The sequence below is a fragment of the Anser cygnoides genome, chromosome 26 (genome assembly GCF_040182565.1).
Source record: "Anser cygnoides isolate HZ-2024a breed goose chromosome 26, Taihu_goose_T2T_genome, whole genome shotgun sequence".
Lineage (NCBI taxonomy): Eukaryota > Metazoa > Chordata > Aves > Anseriformes > Anatidae > Anser > Anser cygnoides.
The window spans coordinates 5,023,429-5,044,172 of record NC_089898.1 but is presented as its reverse complement, the minus strand read 5'-3'; the positions used below and the strand labels follow the sequence as shown (position 1 = coordinate 5,044,172).

Below are 20,744 nucleotides of genomic sequence, written 5' to 3'. Positions count from 1 at the left end.
GGATCCGGTCCTGCACCTTGCAGCAGGGCAAGCCCTCAGCACGAAGCAGGAGCCCTCGGGCAGCTCAACCCACCAGCCAGGCCTGGAAAAGCAGGTATTTTAATGTACCTGTTCTCTTCCGGCAGTAACGAGCAGCCCAGATTTCCTTCTGCTGAATCAGTGACGGTTTTAAAAGCTTTTTACTAAAGTGCTCGAGTGTCCAAAATCCAAGCTGGATGCTCTAGCAGATGAAAGCCTTAAAATTCTTCTGCTTCTTGTCCAAAGAAATAAGAACGCAAGATAGAGAGGCGCACCCATGGGCTGAATCCAATAGAAAAAAAACAATTCCTGGCACAGAAGGACAGACACCAGTGAGTCTTCCACTTCAAGTCATTTATTGACAAGTTGCCACGTTTCTCCATCTTGCCTAATAATTTCATCCTCGTTATAAAGTACAAATGGTTTTATACTTTTCTGACATTAAAAAAATAGGCTACTTAAGAGGCAAAATTCCCACCTTGAATCCAAAAATCCTGATGTAAGAATTCAAAACTGTAATAGTCAAACAAAACCCAACACACACGAGAAACAAATACAGTGTACCTCTTATACTTGACTCGCTCATCAAACCAACTCAAAGCGAATCCCTTGTTCCCAGCTCTTACTTTGGATCCTGTGACCTTGCTTAACTGATGTGAAGTTTGTGTGAACACATACTACTCAAAAGGCACTCAAAGGTCACAAGTTCCTGAGCTAAAATGGGGATATATTCCCAATGTAACAGTTAAAACAAGTCACAAAAAAAAAAACGTTTAAAAATTGGTATTTGGTTTATGTGAGTACAGGAAGGATTCAGCAGAATCCTAGCTGAAAGCTGCTGCTGTATAACAGACTCAAATGATGCTTAGTACATTAGATTATGTTCAGTAGGTGGAAAAAAATTCGTTTATGAGCAAATTAGCAAATTCACATGCTAAAAACTGGAAGAGAAATTTTTGCTGCAACATTAAAAAAGGCAGATAAACAAGAAAGAAAAGTATCTATATGAGATGCAGTAATGGCTTAAAAAACAAGCAGGTTTGAAATCTGTCCAGTTAAATAACAGAAGTTGACAGGCATCAACTACACAGATGTATTTGGCCCTACTGGAAAAGGACCACAAAAGCAAGCTGACTATGGATCTGGTATTTACAAACCAGTTATTTAAAAACAAAAACAAACAAACAAAAAACAACAAAAAAAACCATCACACTAACTAACCATACATCCTACAGCGTGTGCTTAGAATTTGACGGGTAAGTTAGCGACATGTCATTCACACAAATTCCCTATTTCCAATTTGGCTCAGTTTTTACCCAGAAAAAAAATAAGAGTGGAACATCTCTCAAACATGGAATGGCTGTTGTCTGAAGATGCGGAACAGAAACAAAAACGAATACAGGGTAACTAGTTTTGGCCTATATCATTTCTGATCTTCTCTTCAGATATGCATAGGAGTATACTAAGGCCATGTATCATTTGCTACAGTGTAAGGCCTTTTTGTTGTCAAAGCTCTGTGCGTCAGCAGGGCATTAACTTAAAGCAGGTATACAGAGTCGTACGAGTGCTACTATGTTCCACTGAAGAGGTCTCAGCTTTCCAAATTTTCCAGCAGTGCCTCACTGTCCGTCTTCTTCTCTGGCGACGTGTACAAGAAGTTACAGCAGATGTAGAGTGGGAAGATCAGGAGCCTGCTGTCCAGGTTCATTACCACCTGCTCCTGTAAAGCAAACACAAAGGATGTTTGTATAGTGAGCAAAAGCTTCCCTTAGAAGGAAGTACAAAGAGCACACAAGATGGATGCTAACAATCATTCTATAAATTTTAATGACTGTGTATAAAAAGATCAAAATATTTTAAAAAAATCAAGTAATCATTCCTTTCAGATATTTTATAACGCTAACACTGATAAGATGTTCTCAAAATGGTTGTAAGCCTTTGTCCTTTGTCCCAGAGCTGCCATCCTTCTGCATCAGGCAAAATGAAACTGCAAGAAGTGGCTGAGAAGACTTCCAGTAAGCTGGAGACACTTCTACCACTCTCGGTTTCAGGTGATTTAACAAACCAGGCAATCCTTAACAGCCCATTCTGTAAAGCAAACTAGTTTGATGTTTGAATTCTTTTTGTTTTACTCTAAGAATTGGCTTGGCGGTAGCCAAACGGGTATATTTTCTTAAGAAAACTCCTCTCTGAGGTTTCTGTTTATTTTTCTTGGACAGAATAATAAATACCACCCTTGAACAACACACAGACATTCTTTTAACGGTCTTCAGTTTACAGTACAAGTCTCCTTAAATAAACTCCAGATTTGCCTCTAAATAAGCAGCAGTCTGATGGACCTATTATTCAGAAGGGTAATCGCACCAGTGCTGGAAGTCTGGGAAAGCGAGCTGCCATCCGAGCACGACACCAGCAGCAGGTAGTTTCAGCAGCACCATGGGAACTAATTTCATTATATCAGCACTAATGAAATCCACAATATCCTACTCTACTTACGCTTCCTGCATTAGCTTGATCTTCCACTCCCTATAAAAGCAGCACTTTACATTCCACATCAGCAACAAAAAGAACAGCAGCTCTTCAAAAGCACTCTTGACTTCTCAGCATTTTTTTTTTTAATGCCTTGGACTCTGCAATTCAAGTTCAACAGCTCAAAAATCCACAAACGTACCTGGTCTTTCTCTAGGGTTAGGATCTGATACCCCGTTGTTCTACTGCAAATAATTTTCCCACTGCTATCAAAAGAGGCTAGACGTAACCTGAGGATATAACAACAGTTACGTTAGTTTCCCAGAACTTTGTTTTTCCAGCACTAAGCTTCTCCCAAGGAGACAATACCATTTTCAAACACAACCAACTTTATGGCAACAAAATTAAAGGCAAGCACAGATGGCAAGACTTGGTTGAGGCAACAGGTGTTAGCACACACCACAGGGTCTGAATTCTTGGCTATTTGTTACCTGAAGGCTATGTTTCTCCGAGGCTGCAGGCTGACTGACCCGCTGCACGGCTGATTGAGCGTATTCCGCTTGAAAATGATGTAACGGTTGGTGTACGTAACGAGGAGGTCGAAGCCGAAGTTGAAGCCAGTCCATCGCCAGCAGTACTGAAGGACAGAAGCAGAGAACAAAGCAGGCTGAGCATTTGCTGTGACAGGCAGGGGAAGAGCTGCTTGCCATCAGGTCAGGTGGGAACGGGGTTCTCAAGCTAAGAGGAGCCTTGCAAACAGCCACCCGAAATATCAGATGTCAGCGGGCAGCCCGGGCAGACTGATGACTTGGAGACAAGCTCAGCAGCAGCTGCCTTCCAGACACGCAGAAGCACGCTGCACACACACATATAAAATGCTTCTATGTCCTCAAAACCAGCGCCACGGTTCTGCATAGCACTTAGCCGCGGGTCCCGTTCACACCCAAAATGCTCCTTTGAGTGCAACACCCTCAAGTTCAGTGACTTCAGACTTTTCCACAAGACCTTTTGCCTAAAGACACACACACGCAGAAGGAACGCACAGGGGTTCTGACTTTGGTTTTTACACGTTGGGTCTAGAAAGCTTCCTTTTCCACGCCAAAAAAAAAAAGGCGTTAGTGAACATGGCTCTATTTTAGCCACGTGCATTTTACGAGTCCCAGATGACAAGTCACGGCAACGTTCCCTCTCCTCACACACTGCAAGTTTCTCCAAACATGGGCTTGCTTGCAGTGCACCAGCACAATTAAAACACTAACTCCTTACTCATCTCACACACAACAAGCATTTTCGGCCTTCTAGGAAGAACAAAGGAATTTCTTTCACCTCCATTCCACCTTCTTGATGCAGGTTGACAATTAAGACCTACGTGTTTTGAAAATACCTAACATGTCTGAGACATGTCAGCTATGCACTAACTAAGCCGCACGCCGTACTTACATCACCGTCCTTTGCAAGCTTTCTACCACACCTCATGCTGTTTCCTTCCAGTTCCTCTTTATTTATTTCTTGAGGCCTGCAAAAAAAAAAAAAAAAAAGAACAGTTCACCTTTAAGGCCATTCGAACAGCTCTGTTTGTTACTTTAGCATGGGAAAGCTGAAAAGGCCTGAGTGACCTGGCCTGACCCCACAGCCGCCCCTGGTTTGAGCAGAGGCTTTGTGCAGGCGACTTCTCAGGGTCCTTTCCTACTCGAGTTACCCCACGAACATCAAACTACTTCAAACCTGCAACAGAGACCGGGTTGTTACGCCTCGGTTAGGCAGGCCTTTTACGAAAGAACCACTCGAGATAAGGACATTTTGTGTCTAGCTCTTGCGATGAATTACGCTCTCCACTCGCCCTTAACATGCCCTTTCCAAAGGCAGCAGTCTGGCTCGCTGGGCGCGCGCAGAACCGAGTGCCGCTGTTGGGCAACAGCTGCAAGCTCTGCTCAGCAGCAGCACGATGCAGAAGCGCCCAAAGAGACATCCCGAAAGATTTCTCAAGCGGCTGGTTATGCAACTCGTCTAAAAAAAGTTTACCCTCAGTGTTCGCAGCGCGCTGCAAGCCTCTCGATTCCGTCCTCCTGTACAAACGTGAACTTATTTCACCCAGCAGCTCCCACTGGTGCTTGAACACATTCTCTAGCCTCACAGATCCAGCCCAAGGAAAATCAGTCGCAGTTTTCCAGGGGTATGGTACTCACGGAACGTGAAACACAGTTACATCGCTAACCAAACAGCCGCTGCCAGAAAGGCCTGCAGTCAGGCTGATGATGTGCCCAAAGTGAGGATATAAATCACAACGAAAGGCAACCCCCACGTGCTTGTAACCCCCCGGTGTCACACAACGTGCTGTCAGCCACAGAAGCAAGAAGAAAAGCAGCACTTTTCTTCCTACTGTTTGCACACCACAAGAACTTGCAGCTGTAGCTTTTACGAACAAGCTTTTCTGAACAAACTTTACCTGTTTCTGTAAAATCTAATCCGGGAAGATTAAGTATTTTATGAACAAGTTAAGCAAATAAGCTAGTCATGTTAACCAAATTCACCCAAGAGCCTCCTGCGTGCTTCTTCCACATCGTCTGGCTGAACTGGTTATGTAGCTGACCTAAATCCAGTAACGATGATAAAAGATTTATTTCTGTTTAATTACTGACAGATTTCAAAAACATTCGTACATAATGTTCAGACAGACATTAGTATTCCCCCCTCAATTCCTCAAGCAGCCTCAGAAGATGCAAAACTTCCAGCTTTAACCATTTCCCCTGGCCTACCGTATGCTTAGCGAGCAGCCAACTTATTCTATTTCCTTCTTAAACGCTGCCAAAAGACCAGGGGAGTAGCAACGATTCCAGCCGCAGACCTGAGAGATGTCTCTCACAACTGTCCCAGAACAAAGGTTAAGTTAAAGAGACGTGATCCACTTGGGCACAAGGAGGAAACCTCGAGCAGCCACATTTCAGTGGCACGAACTCCAGTATTATACTCCAAAATTCTCAAATTCTAAAAGAGTGAATAAAACATTTAGTCCTTCAAAATGCAACCTACCAAAGCGGAAGAGGAACATCTTCTTTTCCCTCTCTGTTATCGAAAGAGCAAGCCACAGCACGTATTTCAAAGCACCCTAACCTCGCTGCAGTGGCAGTCTCCGAAGCAGCAGCTGGAATTACGCGGTGAGGTACCAAAATGGGACCTCACTCCAGCTCAGCAGGAGCCAGACCTCGCATTTTGTCCAGTTTACCAAGTCTTCATCCTCACCTCAACGGGAGAAAACACGCCTGAGACAGGCAGGAGCTGTGGGAGGAAGGGGAGCAGAGCTGGGTAAAAGCAGGGCCTTACAGAACCTTGATTCTCCTCTAGCTACAGGTGGGATAAACGCCCAAACTATTTGCTTTGACACAAGGAACAGCCGCACGTCTTGCCCTCTGAGACGAGTTTTAGCCACAGGCACCTCACCAGAGGTGTCAGCACGGCTTGCCAGCAGAACAGAGAAGCGGTCGCAGGAGCTTGGGCGAGACTCGGCCTCGTCAGACACCGCGCAGTCCCAGGGAGCGCTCTGCACGCACACATCTCCCTCCCACACGGCTCCGGAGAGCAGCATGTTCAAAGACAATTAGCCATTATTGGCTACTAAACAAACAGCAACCTGGACGCCACCTCAAACCAGCGGGTTCATCAGAAGCTGGGGTGCACTGAGATGAAACGCTGCGCCTCACCCACCGCTCACCGCTGCCGCCAACAGAGACCTCGGCGATGAATGCCAGAATGAAAGACTCGGGTGGAAAGGTACCTGCTCTGAGCACAGCTTTCTCTCCCTGAGATCTGCAGTTTTAGCCATTAAAAAAAAAAAAAGCTGCAAAAGAGAAAGCCAGACAAACAAGAAAGACCTGGCAAAACACCCTGCACATTCCAAGAGTCACCAAGATCGCCGGCACCGCGGCTGAGCGCGGAAGCTTCTCGTTTTGAGCCGCCGCGATCCCCGTCAGCTGCACTTCAGCTCGTGCAAGATCTGCCTTTCCAGCGGCACGTGTTGATGGCTGGCAATCCATACGGTCACACTGCCAACAGCAAAAAGCAGCAAACACCACCTTATCCTGTGACTGGGTTTTGACGACTGCCAGTGCTCACTCTCGCGTTACCTGCCGTTTCTGATACTGCAAGTCAGAAAGGTACAGGCCAGATTTCACGATGCGTGACCATTTCTTGTGAAGTTGTTGATGTATCTAACAGGAAAATGCTTCTCAAGACAACAGGCGTATCAGAACTCAGCTACGACCCCCCTACCTTAAACTGCAGGAGCTGAAGAGACTCAACAGCTACATCCTTCACCACTTCCTAAAGCGCCGCTGTTGCCAAAGAACCACTTCCTAAAGATCTTGCTCAAAAGACCCCAGCCAGAGTTCTGGGGAGTTGTTATCCTGTTACATGATTACATTGAACAGAATAATTTACGGAAATACCTCCTATACAATACACAATTAAGCCATGGAAGACACTGCCACGGGGCTAAAGGGTGAAGTGCCTCAGACTAAAGGTATTTAAGAACAGGGCCGTTGGGGGCTGGTCGCTCTGTAAGGACCCAGGCCAGCCCTCCAGGTGGAAAACTCCTAACAGCTCAGTGCCAAATGCATCCAGGTAGCGCCTGCTCTTCGCTTGTACCCCTCTCCCATCCTCCTGCGTGTAACTCTGCCACTCGGCGCCGCCACAGACTGCACAGCCTTTGGTTCAGGACACCGGCTCTTACGCTCTTCACGTTGCAATTAATAAATTAAGCCCAGCTCTGCAATCAAGCGTGCTCATCTGAATGGCAAACGCTGGGCTAACAGAACCGGTGGAAGAACATGAACGAGGCTGTTTATGGGTGTTTGAGAGGCAATAATACACGTATCGCAGCTCCCTGACCTGACATCTGGCTGCCACAAAGCACGCTCAAACCTAGATCAGAAGACAAAGGCAGGAACAAGTGCCCCGCTGCATCTCGTCACCGTTTCGATATTTAGAAGAGATCAAGGAACCCGCTCCACGTGGCAAAAAGCAAGCTGAAGGAGAAGAAACAGCCTGTGATCCCCCACGCGGGTGTAACGCACGCCAAGTCAGCGTGCCTCGCTGCCCAAGCCACCGGGGGCTGCAGAAACCCCCCGGGGTCGGGGAGTTACACAAAGTACGGCCACGTGCAGACCTTCGAAGGGCACAGAAGCACCACGTGCACGCTGGTGGCACGTCGCGGAGCTTCCTCAATGGCTACGAGGGAAAAAGCCAGAAAAAGCTGGAGGTGCTGGCAGCAGGGAGAGCAGTCGGCCGGACGCCGGAGGGGGAAGGCTGTGAAATGAGACGGGAACGAGGCGAGCGGGTGGCGGGGCGCTGAGCCCACGCTCGCTGCACGGCAGAGGCAGGAGCAAAGGTGAGCGTGCAGCCACCCCTGCACAAACACGACGTGACAAACGGCCTCCTGCGCCGAGATGGCCGCTCACCCCGCACCACAGCCGCTGGTGCACCTCGCCCAGGGAGCCGGGAAGCAGAAGAGGAAAGGCGGCTTCTGCATCTGCAGGACTTCTCCTAAAATCACCCTTAAAACGTAAACTAAGAAGTTACTATTTCGCAGCCTCAGTGTGTATTTCAAAGCAAGGGATATGTGTAAACCAAGAAAAGAAAAAATACATAAAAAACACAAACATTTACCTCTAGAAATGTTATAATTTACTCTGTAAAGGCCAGGAGGTCAGCCAGCCCGAGGAACAGATGGCTCCACGGAGAACAGTTTAAAACCAAAATATCCTTCCCCCCCCACCCCTCTGTAACATCAACTCCAAACGCTGAACATGGCAGAGTTTACACGAGAGGAAGGTTTCCGATTTAAGAAATAAATAAAGGAAATCCTGTAATATACCTACCCAATATCATTGTCTTGTTCTGCTCTGAGCATGGCAAACCACTGCTGTTTGTAAACAGAGGACAGCCATTCTAAAATTAAAAAAACATAAGTGAGCTTGGTGTTGTCTTCGGAGCCGGGAAGGGGGATGTTCACAAACATTTGAAATAGAGAAATGAGGTTACATTGAAATAATAAGCTTACGCTTGCTAACTGAGCGGCCTGAGCTAACCCACCAGCGGTAAGGGACTCGTGGCGTTCGCCTCCAGGCCCCGGCCACAGCAGCAGCAGCACAGGTACGATCCAGCACCTACCACCGAGTAGCTCAGCACGGCGTTTGTCTGATCAAGCACTCGTGACTGCCAGGAAGTAGGCAAGCGAATAGATTTGCTCGGCACGCGCGGTTCTGTCAAGCAGAGGAGCTCGTTAACAAGCCCCAAGGAGAACCACAGAACTGTAGGGGGTGGAAGGGACCTCGAGAGGTTATCGGGTCCAATGCTGCTTCCTGAGCCGCCGCCACAGCTCTGCACCAGCTGAGCGAGAGGAAAAACAAATAAAAGGGAAAGGAAACAGCGACTCTTCCCAGATAAGTGTGAAAAAGAGAAAGTTGCCCTCTGCTAGGAATAAACCTGAATCAGGGCTTGGAGTGCACTGGGAAGGTTTTATCAGCTATGGTAACTTAACAATTGCAACCAAGAGATAAAGCAAAACACAAATTAATAGTCTGTGAGGCAGTTACACAAAAGGGATCACAGGCACCCAGAAGCACAGTGTGTAAGTCCCTAGTCGAGATAACAAAAGGGGCAAGTATGCAAGGTCACGTAGGAGAACAAGCTGCAGAGGAAGGACTGCAATGAAAGGAACAGCAAGAGCCACCCTAAGCATGGAACAAAGCAGATAGCTGATGAAGATGATAAAAGGGGGAAGAAGCGAGATCGCTGCTGAGCTCTCCTTAGATGTTCCCAACAAAGTTTTAAGCCAGCCCTTGTCCTGCTAGCTTAAAAAGCCAAGATTTGGACTCCACGGGATCAAAAAGGACAACAGGAGGTGTAAAAATGGCTTACGGAGAACTACACAGTTAAGGAACAGAATGAGTGAGCTAAAAGGGAGAAAAAAATCCGGAGGCAGGGCATTTTCTCTGTTCTTTAATACATGCGCATGTACACCCCTCGTTTTCCCGCTTCGTGTTTCAACTGCAGCTCATCTGTGAGCTTGTAAACATTAAGAGGGAAAACGGTGCTCAGGAAATGCTCAGATGTGACCAGGTGGAACAGAAGGAGGAACGTTTCGCTCAGCAGCCCCACGATGGATGTGTCTCTTACATCCCCTCCACGCAAACAAGAACGGACCCTGCTGGGAGCCCGCGGTACGGTGTTGCACGCACATACAGAGCACGAAGAAGGAACTGCACCGTTTCTTTCCACTCCTCACCACGCGGTTTCTTTCTTTCCCTCCCCGAGAACACTGGCCTGGAATAATCTAGAAGGCTCACACGTCACAACACAGAGCAGCCGGCAGTTTACCCAAGTACAACACAACCACCCCCGCGCTGCCTGCTGCCGGGCAGTTCTCTGCTCGAGAGGGCACCACCAACACTTATCCGAGCCTCTTTTTAATTGATGAGCCAAAGTTCCTCGTCTTACTACAGGTTTTGGCTGCAAGGAGAGAGATGAACGGATCACGAGGGCTCTCAAGCACCGAGCCCCAGCAGCACGACTTCACCGTGCACGCAGAGAGCTCCAGGGTTTGTCGTCCTTCCCTCCCGTGCTCCCAGCTCCCTTGGAATTCAGGCTTTTTGTTCTTAAATTAATAATCAGAGCCAGAGCAAACACCAGATACTCTGCCTGCGCTAACCACACACTCAAAACCTATCAGCTGCCTTTCCCTCTGTGCGACTGCCAAGCGTCCGAGCCCCTGCTGCAGCATTCATCACAGCTCAGCCCTGAAAATGTAAACATTTTGTTCTCTCCTTCCCTGTGATTACGCGAAAATTGCTTTCTGCTTTTCATTAGGCACACGCAATCGGCTTCACAATTGCAATTAAAACTGTAACGATTTAGGGATCGCTTTTGCTTGGACGTGCACAGAAAGCTGGCTGCTGGTTTTGTGTAGAGACGGTTACTTATCCCCAGAAGAACATTAAGGAAAGGCTGAGCACTGCCATTCTGGGAAATGGTAACAGCAACACGAAGAGAAGGAATTCCAGCCTGACACCAGCAGATTTCTGGTTCTGTTTTTTTTTGTTTTTCTGGTTTTCCTTCTTACTCACATGCCGACAGCGCCACTTCACACACAAGTGGTCTACAATTCTGCCGTGTCACCAGTAAAGCAGGCGAGGGTTTACAGGGTCATCGCCCGACGCTGTTTTATTTTTTGTTACAGAACGAAGATGTTTTTGCACCTGCATTCTAACCTCTGCCAACATCAATCTTAAAAGCACTTAGCAGGGCGGATCGTATTTGCTTCCCAAATCACTTAGGCATATCAAATATCCCGCAACAGAAGAACAGATCTGTTCCTCGGACGTTTTTACGTATAATGCAAAATTTCACCGCTTGCTGCCCCAGAACTGCCCCACCTGCTGGGCAGAACCAACCAAACCGTCCCCAGCCCGGCCCTCAGCTCACCGCAGCTCTCCGTAGTGCGCTGCCTCCCCCTGCTGGCCCCAAAACACTTTTTAAGAGACACTTGGAGCACACGACAATCATGCCACTCCGCCTTTTACTTTGTCAGGTTTCGGGTAGAAGACAAGTCTCTTCTCCACCTCTTAAGGCGTTAACCCGAGCCAGAACTGGGAGCAGGGAAAGCCAGAGCCTTCAGGCAGCAGCAAATGTCCACATCCACTCCATCGAAAGCTGCCTAGTGAGGGAAGACTGCCAGCTAGAAGAGCAACTGAACCAGTATTTCTGGCAGAAGACGGGACACAGCAGCACAAGGGAGGCAAAGCAAGTAAAGGGATGCTCGCTGCGTCATCTCGGTGACAAGGAAAGGGTCGAAACGTTTGAGAAGGGTCAAACTATTTGATCAGGCCAGCAGGCTTCACAGCAAACGCCCCACTGAGCCCGTTCTGGCACCGAGGTATCACGGTGCTGCCATCTGTGGAGGCATGAAGGAGGGAGCCAGACTGAGATCAAGAAATCCTTTTAATTCTACAGGAAAAGAGCAGTGTAACTGAAAGACGGGTTAAATATTTACGGGTGGCAAAAGCCCAGAGCAAGCCCAGGGCTACATGCACGGACAGAAAGAACGCGGATGTCAAGAAGGTACAAATAATGAAGAGTGATAAACAGCTCAATAAAGCGGCCTTAATTGATGTCTGGCACCTGCACCTCCAGACACACCGAGGTACAGGTGAATGGACAGGTAGAGCGGGGGCAGGCACAAAAAAACAAAGTTGTGTAAAAGAAAGAGAGGGAAAAAATAAACCTGTCCAGGAGTTAAGATGCAAAATTTAATGCTAGGGATCGACTAGGGTAAGAGACCAGAGTGAAATACAGAACAAGGATACCAGAAGGCAAATTCCAAGGCAGAGCACCAGAAGGCCACTGCTACAGGGAGCACGTTAAACCGAGAAGAAAAAAAGAGAAGTGGGGAGGGGGCAGCTGCTTCACAGGGTAAAGACAGGAATGACAGTGGGAGGGCATTTCCAAGTGAGACCCCAACCTGGCAACTCGTTTCCAGCCTTATTTGTCCGTCAGCAGCCAGGTTTGCACAGCCTCCAAGAGCAAAGCCTGCCCGTGAGCTCAGACTTCAGCAGCAAGGCGAGAGGGGGCCTTTTGATCGTTTGGTATTTATTGATAACGTTAACAGCAGGAAGCTACAGCAACATTTACCCGGAATTCCGTTCTACAGGCTTCAAAAAGCACTGGGATCTGGAAACGGGATATAACTTACACCAGGCAAAGTGCAAAGAGATAAAAAAACAAGAGCAGAGGAGTTAGCTGTCCTATTTCCTCTAAAAATACCCTAAATATCTGCTAGCAAGTAACATTTGCCTTTTGAGATGGGAGAAGAGCTTACAGTGCCCTGTGTTTTTGTTTTCATCGCCAGGTATTATTCCAAAACCTATTAAAAACTGCCCAACTCTTTCTAAAAAGACACTGGCTAGAAAACAACTGAGCCACAGCAAGTTTTGCTCTCTTAAAAGGATTTTTCTTTCCACATCTGGGTCTCTGGAGTCACTTAAACCTTGGTAATGCACCGAGTATTGATTACAGCATATTTTGATAACCTGACAGACTGACAGAACACTTAACACACCTACGTATGCGCCTATTAAGACTTTTATGCATGTAAATATTCAGCTTCTGCTGAGTCTGCAGCCACAATTTAGGCTTTGAAGACCAACCGGGAAGCGATGAGGCAAGGCAGCGCACCCGGATCTCCCCGGTTACTCTGGGGTAAGGCAGACGAGAAGCACAGGGAACTCGATCAGCTGGGTGCTCACTCACCTGAGGGTATGAGGGAGTCTCTCTCGATAATTCGTGCCGATGCCAGGTCACTGATGATGTACTGCAGCCTCAGGTGTGTGAACACCGACAGGAACGCGTTCCCCTGCTCTGATTCCAGGAATGCAATGTCATCCTCAAAATCTGCAAGGCAGCATACCCGGATTACAACTTGCTTTCCTAAGTGTTTTCCAGGTCCTATTTCTGTTTGAGTTTTAATTTATTGATCTGGGAAAGTTACAACAGGCAGGAAAATCACGTACAGCACCTAAAATGGAGGTGACAGGTGTTTCTATTTTAAAGAAGTTACGCACACATAAATCCTTTCAGCAGGAACGTCAGACCAAACTTTTCCTCTTTTGAAAAATGCTGGTGCCTTCTAGTGAGAAGGCAACAGAAACTCACCTTAACGGTACCACAGCAAAAGCAACAAAGCCATCTCTGTGCAGGCAGGCTGAAACGGCTGGGGTTGGTCAGCCTGGAGAAGAGAAGGCTCCAGGGAGACCTTGGAGCAGCTTGCCAGCACCTAAAGTGGGCTGCAGGAAAGCTGGGGAGGGACTCTTTCTCAGGGAGCGTGGTGATAGGACAAGGGGGAATGGCTTTAAACTAAAAGAGGGTGGGCTGAGATTAGATATTAGGAAGGAATTCTTTGCTATGCGGGAGGTGAGGCAGCGGGACAGGCTGCCAGAGGAGCCGTGGGTGCCCTGGAGGTGCTCAAGACCAGGTTGGATGGGGCTGGGGGCAGGGGCCGGGCAGGATGATCTTTAAGCTCCCTTCCAACCCAAAGCACCCCATGATTCTTGGACTGCTGGCGGAGACAAGCCCTCCCAGAGCAAACAGGGGAAAGCCTGGAGATGGAGGCAGGCCATCACATTTTACTTCTAACCCACGTCTGCGGCAGCCCGAGGCCACGCCAGGCAATCCACCCGTCCTACCTTTCCTGCGCTTGGCAAACCAGGCATCAGCTTCGGATAAGAGTTGTTTCAGAGACCCGTTCCAGGAAGGCACTAGCTGAAGGAACATCCACTAGGTGAAACAGACAAACTCAGTAAGCCCATTGGAGAACTTTTAAAAGAATTAACACATTCATTATCAAAGTGACATTTTCGTAACGCAGTCGTTCCTACAACAGTTTTGGCTGCCCCATTAAATACCTGCAGCAAACACCAAAAGGGCTAAAACTGGCAGCTTCGTAAAGCAGCTGCTACAGGAGCACAAGCCTTTGCTGAGTACCTTTTTGAGGGCAGTATACACGTCCATTTCCACTTGCATTACAAATAGGTTAGAAGAGCTGATCAGCTGTTTCATGAGGTTTATGCTGAAAAAAAAACCAACACAAAACATCATAAGAGTTCTGTGAGACAGCACAAACACAAGAAAGGTTAGGTAATAAGCATCAACAGCCTAGGAGGTTATGTGCAGTGAGATTCACACTTCAATAAAACCTGTACTTTATCGCTGAAAGTTAACTGAAGCCTGAATACCTGAGTTCTTTGAAGAGCTCAACACTCTGGTGAGTCATCAGGTTATTCAAGAGCCATTCAAGGCACCTAGGTTAAAAGCACGGAGTTAGTACCTTTGGTTTTTTCCCCACACACGCCAACATTTCTGCAACGCTTGCTCGGGCTCCTCTAGATCACGACACCCGATTTCGCACAGCAGGGCTGCCGCCCACTGGATCAGTTTCCCCCAGGGTACAGCAAAAGCTAAACTCAAAATTCAAAAACTCGAAAACTACCACAAAAAGCTCCGATTCACCGCAGAAGGAAGCAGTCAGCTCTAACCTCAGCACTCTGCTCCCAGCCATGTAATCATCCCTCCCAATTAAGATAAAGTTAACCTTCCATTTTTAATATCAGAGCAGCTTCACTCTAAAACGGTCTGTAATCACAAATACTGTTTTATTGCTACACTGAAGATAAAATAGATTGTCTTTACTAATACACTTCAGTAATTAACTCATTTACAGCACAGGGCAATCGATCTACTACAATCTACGTTAAAATTAAGGCAGATGATTGTAGTAGAAACTGGAATACTAAATAGGATGAGCAGAGCTCAATTCAGACAGCTCAAAAAAAACTAGAATTTAACTTGAGCATTATTTTACTGTTTGTAACCTCACATTGCTAATTAGCAGCGTACAAAGCAGCATGGAGAAAGTTAATTCTTACTTTTTCTTCACAGAGTCTAACCCGTATGTCCCCGCTGAATTATAATAACCACACACAGTTTTTGCATTAATGGTTTCCTTCATCGTTTCACCACATTGCTGGATTAAGCCATCCTGTGGAGACAAAAAAAAATAACCACAAATATTCAAGGTGTAATTTTCCAAACAGGAAGTGCAAGAGATTATGCAGTTCGTACAAGTTTTCATGCCTGAGCTATCGCCCAAATCACACGCCCCACAGTGACCTGTGCTGCGTTATCTAGATGATTCCCCAGAAAAATAGCTTAAGTTTTTCTCAAGGCTCTCTCACTTGAAAGAACAGCTTGATGAATACCTCCAGGGCAGAACAAATGAGCTGGGAAAACCTACTTTAATCTACCTCCAGATACGATCCCCAAAATCTCACTTAATATTCCAACCGAATCTCAGCCACAGCATTTTGAAACAAAACCAGTGCATTGTGTTTGGCTTTCTTTTCCACTTATTATACGAGAATTATTCGTTTATCTGGCTGAAACAGAACGTGTGTGTGTGTGTTACGAGCCGTTTATCTGACAGGAGAGCGTACAAACACCGCGCATTTATTACTTACAAGCTGCAGCATGCAGGCTGCTGCTAAAAGTGCAACTACCCGACTGGGTTTTATTAACACATCGTCTCTGTACAGCGAGCCGAAAGCCACCTGTAGAGCTGAAAAAAGGACAGCTGTCAAACAAATACAGGACATTGAACCTGGAGAGCTGAAAGAAGCCTGAAATACAACCACGGCACTCAAGTGCACACTCTCTACAACTATACTTATTTGCTCTTTAGCTAAAAAGCTAATATTTACCAGCCAGGCACACACACACATGGTACACACAAAACACGCCATTAACTAATGAAATACGGCCCATTTCACTATCTCAACAAAATATCCACCCAAAATAGCTGCCACGTCACGTCACGGAGCAATGCGGAGAGCAATAAAACCAGATAAGAACCTAAACCTCACGACCCCTCCATGCAATCGATCAGCAGCGTTAGGCAGAGATATTCCTATCACGTCAAACATTTCTCCGCAGTTCTTCTGAAGAACTCTGCTGCTTCACTCCACGGGGCTCGGAAGCGCAGCAAAATGTTTTGTCAGCTCGCCTCTGTCCCCCGCCAGCACTCCACTCTAGAGCTTTTCAAGAGCTGGCGGATGAGGAGGCAATGTGCTCCACCGCTGGGGTTCCCACGAGTCACGTACGTTGCTCCCGAGAGCTCCCTGCTGCCCAAACACCGAGGCGAGCTCCTCAGCAGCAGGCACCAACGTGAGCTCAGCCCTACCGGTGACCCGAATCCAGCTCAAATCCAAACAAGCACCGGACTCTCTCTCTCTCAAGTTCCTGTTAGTTTTAAATTTCTGGGTTTTATTTTCATTCTATTTGTCAGATTCAAGCTAACTGCTACCTTCAGGTCAAGGTAAAAGGCTCCCTCTTACCTTCCACATCAATGTTCTGGTCAGGAATCTCCAGCTCTATGACGCTCATGCTCGACTCTCTCCAGGATCCGCTGAACATACTGGAGAAGTAGCCTGACTACACGAGGGGAGACGAGAGACAAAGACCTCAGGTAAGAGATTCCATTCAAATTAAAACACCCACAGCAGCACAGGAACCCAAACCGTTCGCGTTTCCCTCTACGCCGAACAAAAGGCGTTAGGGGAACATTTCACAAGCTGAAACGTTCCGGCATACTCGAGAAAGGGCTACGGGTAATTGTTTTATTCCTGAAAGTGAAAACGCATCCAGAAAAATTGGACTGCACGGCTACAATCAAAGCAAAGAGCTTTAGAGGGCCAGAAAAGCCGCATAAGCATTTCTCCTACAAACCACAGCACCGATGGGGATATAATTAGTCCAGGAACTAAGTCCTCAACGTAACCAGTGGGCAACAAATCCTGCAGGCATCAGGGAATGCCAGTTTGGGTATTAAAGCAAAAAAAAAAAAGCATGCAAGACATACAAACTAACGTACAAGGCTGTAGTCTCATACCAAGGACACAGACACATAAACCACTTATGGAAATAAACCTTTATAATAAAGCGTAAGGCATAAAAAACTAGAATTGGATTGGTTTCCATCCAAACGGAGTGAAATACACTGCTCTGCTAGGGTTCATGACTGTCCTTCTCAGCGGCAGACGCGCGCATCCTGAGATGCTATCACTCCCTGAAGTTTACCTGAGAGATCAAAAAGATAAGGTCTATTTGTCCCGTGCCGCATTCCCTGACCTCGTAACTCAGCGCTTCAGCCCGGGGCAGCGGACAGCACCCAATTAATTACCTGCCGACGGAAATATTCCTGCCCCTTCGGCGCACCCCGCAGCACTGACCGCACACACCAGCACCACGCTACGCTCGGCGCCAGGATCACCTCGCCAGCCCTCACGAGGCTACCTCAGCCGTGCCACGTGGATCGGCCCCTCGCTTTTAGGAAGAGCTTATTATTTTAGCAAACAGCGCAAGGAAAAGGAAACCCTCCGCTTCTTACGGCTGTCAGTCAGGAACTTCAGACACCGGGGAAACGCTCGGACAGAGACAGCCCGCTCAACCAGGCAGGCGAGGAGACAGCTTCGTTAAGAGTAATTTACAGAGGCGTTTCTGAGCTCCAAAACTATTTCCCAGTGACAGAGCATCAATTCCAAGACAAACCTAACTTGTAAGAACGGCGACTTAACGGCAAAATTCCTCCTCGCAGGAGCCTCGCGTGCAGGAGGCCTCTGCAGAACAACACGGCCATTGTCAAAGCCTGGTAAAAGCACCTGGGGACGTGATTTAACATCGCCAGCAGCCACTCACACCAGGTTTGGAGGAGCAGCTTCACGAATTCGTGCTATAGCACCAACAGAATCACAGCGACAATTAAAGCCACCCATAATTACCAAAGGACTAACGAGCAGTGCGTCTATCCTGTTTGAGCCTGGCCGCTCAGCCCGCTCACATCCTCCCTTCGTTAGCTGTAGAGTCAAAACAGAGCTGGCAATTGAGGCTGCGTCCGCCCCAACAAAGCACACCCTCTCTTCTATCCAGAGATCGGGGCTCTCCTCCCTCGTTGGTGCTCTTTAAAGTGCTCTAGCACACGCCAAACTAAAGGCTTTCTCCTGCAAGGGCACAATGGAACTTCGCCACCTTGGCCGATGTAAGGAATTGTTGTACCTGCACCACATTTGGTTAACGCAACCGAAAAAAAAAAGCCAGAATTTGTTCCTGCTGTCCTTTGTGACGCCAGGAAAACTGCACCCAGCCTGCCGAGCGTCCCACTCTGACACCTCCTCGTAACTCAGAGCCCTGCGCTGTGTTTGACTGCACCTAGCAGACAGGCACACACGTTTTCAGGCAGAGCACCTGGAGCTATTTTCTCGTCTGGCTTCAAATAAATTGCTCCCGAGGTCAGACTCCTGCTTTAAAGTTCGTGCCGCAGCTGAGCTAGAGGTTTGAAGACAAAAGCCAAGCTTGGTCCCCACTTCTGTCCCAGGAAAAGCAGCAAAGGGAAGCACTGCGCAGAGAAAACCACGGCTATTCACACCAAAAACCAGATCAGCAGGGCACAGCACGTGCGGCGTTCGCGCAGACCTCCACAGGTCGCTCGATGGCAGCTTTGGAGACGCGGCTGCAGCCCCGCTGCAGGTCCCTCCCCGAGGGATGCCGAATCGAGGAGGGCGCTCTACGAACAAACCCCTCCCGGAGGCGCTTTCCTTGCTCTGCAGTAACAGCAGCCTCACGGGAGACCCCCAGCCGCTCGTTTAACAGACGAGACCAGGTTCTCAGGACGTCAGGAGACAACTTCCAGCACCGTTTTCACAAAGGACAGGCCAAGGTTAAAGCAAGCGGATTAAAAGATTAACGGCAAAAGGGAGCTGAAGAAGCTGTCTGCAGACAGGGGGCCACAGCCGCGCTCCCCGAGGTTGGTTCCCAAAGCCCAACGCACAGTGCTCGAACCCACCACAGAACGAGCGCGGAGCGGGAAACAGAGGAAAGCAGAAAAGAAGAGGAAAACCTCCACCCGTGTGTACTGAGGTATCGTTTTAGGGGCTGTTGAGGTATTATTTCATCAGCTCCCTTTATTGCACCTCGTGCTGTAAGCGAGCAGCTCACCTGGCACAAATAGATCTTGTGCAAGTTCCACTCCTCTCCCAGCGCGCAGATCTTGATGTCACTGTTCTCGCCGTTCAGGAACAGCGTCTGGTAGATGTACTTGGAGGTGCTTTTCAGCTTCTTTCTGTTCGGAAAAGCAAACAGAGGCACGCTCCTTGAAAACTTCCCGTTACACAAAAACACTAAGCAGAGCGCTTCGCAGTTTGGGCTTTTTTCTCCCCAAAACGTTTGACCCTACCCGAGTTTGCCCCTACCCCAAGGTGCTCGCAAACAACCCCCCCCCCCAACCCTTTTCCCTACCCCCCCCTTTCTGCACGACCTCCCCGCAGCCTCGCTGGGTCCCCACGCGCCCCACAGCCACATCCCCTCGGCCCCAAACCCTGCAGCAGCCCCTGCGCCCCCAACCTCCAGTCCCTGCCCCAATAAGCCCCAGAAAAAAAAAACCTTTAAAAGGCCCCAGAAGACCCCCTCCTTTAAAAAGCCCCCAGAAACCCCCCCAAGGGCCCCAGACTCCTCCCAAAAGCCCTGAGGCCCCCCCCAAAGGCCCCATAATCGCTATTTAGAAGACCTCAGAGTTCCCCCAATCCCCCAAAAAAGCCCCCGAACTCCCCCAAAAAGCCCCAGAGCCCCTCCAAAACCCCTCCGAACACCTCAAAGGCCCCAGAACACCTCCAAAACCCTCAAACGCCCCAGAACCCCCCTTTAAAAGGCCTCAGCCCCCCCTCAAAAGCCTCCCCAAACTTCTGACCCCCCCCAAAGCCCCCCGACCCACCCAAAAAGCCCCAGAAGCCCCCTAAAATTCCCCAAAGCCCCCAGAACACCCCCAAAGGACCTCAGAACGCTCCCCGAACCCCCCAGAGTCCCCCCAGACCTCCCAGAACCTCCCCAAACCACCCCGGAACCCCCCAAAGCCCCACCCCCAAGAACCCCAAAACCTCCTAAAACCTCCCTAACCCCCCCAGACCCCCCCCGGACCTGCGGGGGGCGTTGAGCAGCCGCTCCTCCCGCTCGGCCTCCCCCTCGCTGTCGCTGTCCCCGGGCCCCTCGGCCCCGCCGTGCTTCCTCTTCCCCCCTCGGCCCCCTCCGCCGCCGTCCCCAGCCCCCGGCGAGGACGAGGAGCCGCCGCCGCCCCGCCGCCGCCTCAGCACCCGGCTGCTCAGCGAGCCCATGGCCGCTCCGCCGCCGCCTCCTCCTCATGGCGGCCGGGCGGCGGCGGCGCCTCAGCAACGGCCGGCGGCGGCCATGGCCCCGGGGCCTCTGCGCATGCGCAGCAGCCTGCCCGCGCACCTGCGCGCATGCGCGGGGCGAGACGGCGCGGCGCTCGCTTTGCGCATGCGCCACCGCCTCGCTCCCCTCCCTTTGCGACCGTCTCCCTTTGCGCATGCGCAGCCCCCGTTGCGCCCCCTCCCTCTGCTCCCCCTCCCTCTGCGCGCCCCCCTCCCCTTGCGCATGCGTAGTGCCGGAGCTGGGGTCCATGTTGGAGGCGGGCTCCATGGAGGGCAGGGGCCTTCCTCCTCCTCCTCCTCCTCCTCCTCCTCCTCCTCCTCCTCCTCCTGTCACCCTTCCCACCCAGCTCCGCTTTGGCGTAGGCGCCCACTTGCCAGCCCCATCTTTTGGGGGCAAAACAGGCGGCAAATGGCTTCGCCTCCGCGTGTGAGCCGCCC

General features: G+C 49.2%; 2 protein-coding genes across 2 annotated transcripts in view; one reads left to right on the top strand and one right to left on the bottom strand.

Moving 5' to 3' along the window:
- The window catches only part of LOC106048907 (histone H2A.V), a 52,561-nt gene that overhangs the window by 10,661 nt on the left and 21,156 nt on the right, over positions 1-20,744 (top strand). The gene's annotated exons all lie outside the window — the stretch shown is intronic.
- Positions 358-20,326, bottom strand: GMCL1 (germ cell-less 1, spermatogenesis associated). The gene is made up of 14 exons (XM_066983550.1): positions 20,056-20,326; positions 19,081-19,204; positions 16,425-16,521; positions 15,552-15,649; positions 14,961-15,073; positions 14,271-14,336; positions 14,020-14,104; positions 13,722-13,812; positions 12,790-12,930; positions 8,361-8,430; positions 3,928-4,003; positions 2,979-3,124; positions 2,690-2,777; positions 358-1,738 (listed from the first exon to the last, which is right to left on the bottom strand). The coding sequence occupies exons 1-14, from the start codon at positions 20,247-20,249 to the stop codon at positions 1,610-1,612; spliced, it is 1,518 nt and encodes a 505-aa protein (XP_066839651.1). The 5' UTR covers positions 20,250-20,326; the 3' UTR covers positions 358-1,609.

What these genes read in the sequence shown, in the direction of transcription:
- GMCL1 (XM_066983550.1), bottom strand. Translation starts at nt 20,249, where the DNA reads ATGGGCTCGCTGAGCAGCCGGGTGCTGAGGCGGCGGCGGGGCGGCGGC. An exon ending in CTGCTCAACGCCCCCCGCAG is followed by an intron (nt 19,205 to 20,055) that starts GTCCGGGGGGGG and finishes TTTTCCGAACAG; the next exon opens with AAAGAAGCTGAAAAGCACCT. An exon ending in GTTTGCCAAGCGCAGGAAAG is followed by an intron (nt 12,931 to 13,721) that starts GTAGGACGGGTG and finishes GCTGCCTTGCAG; the next exon opens with ATTTTGAGGATGACATTGCA.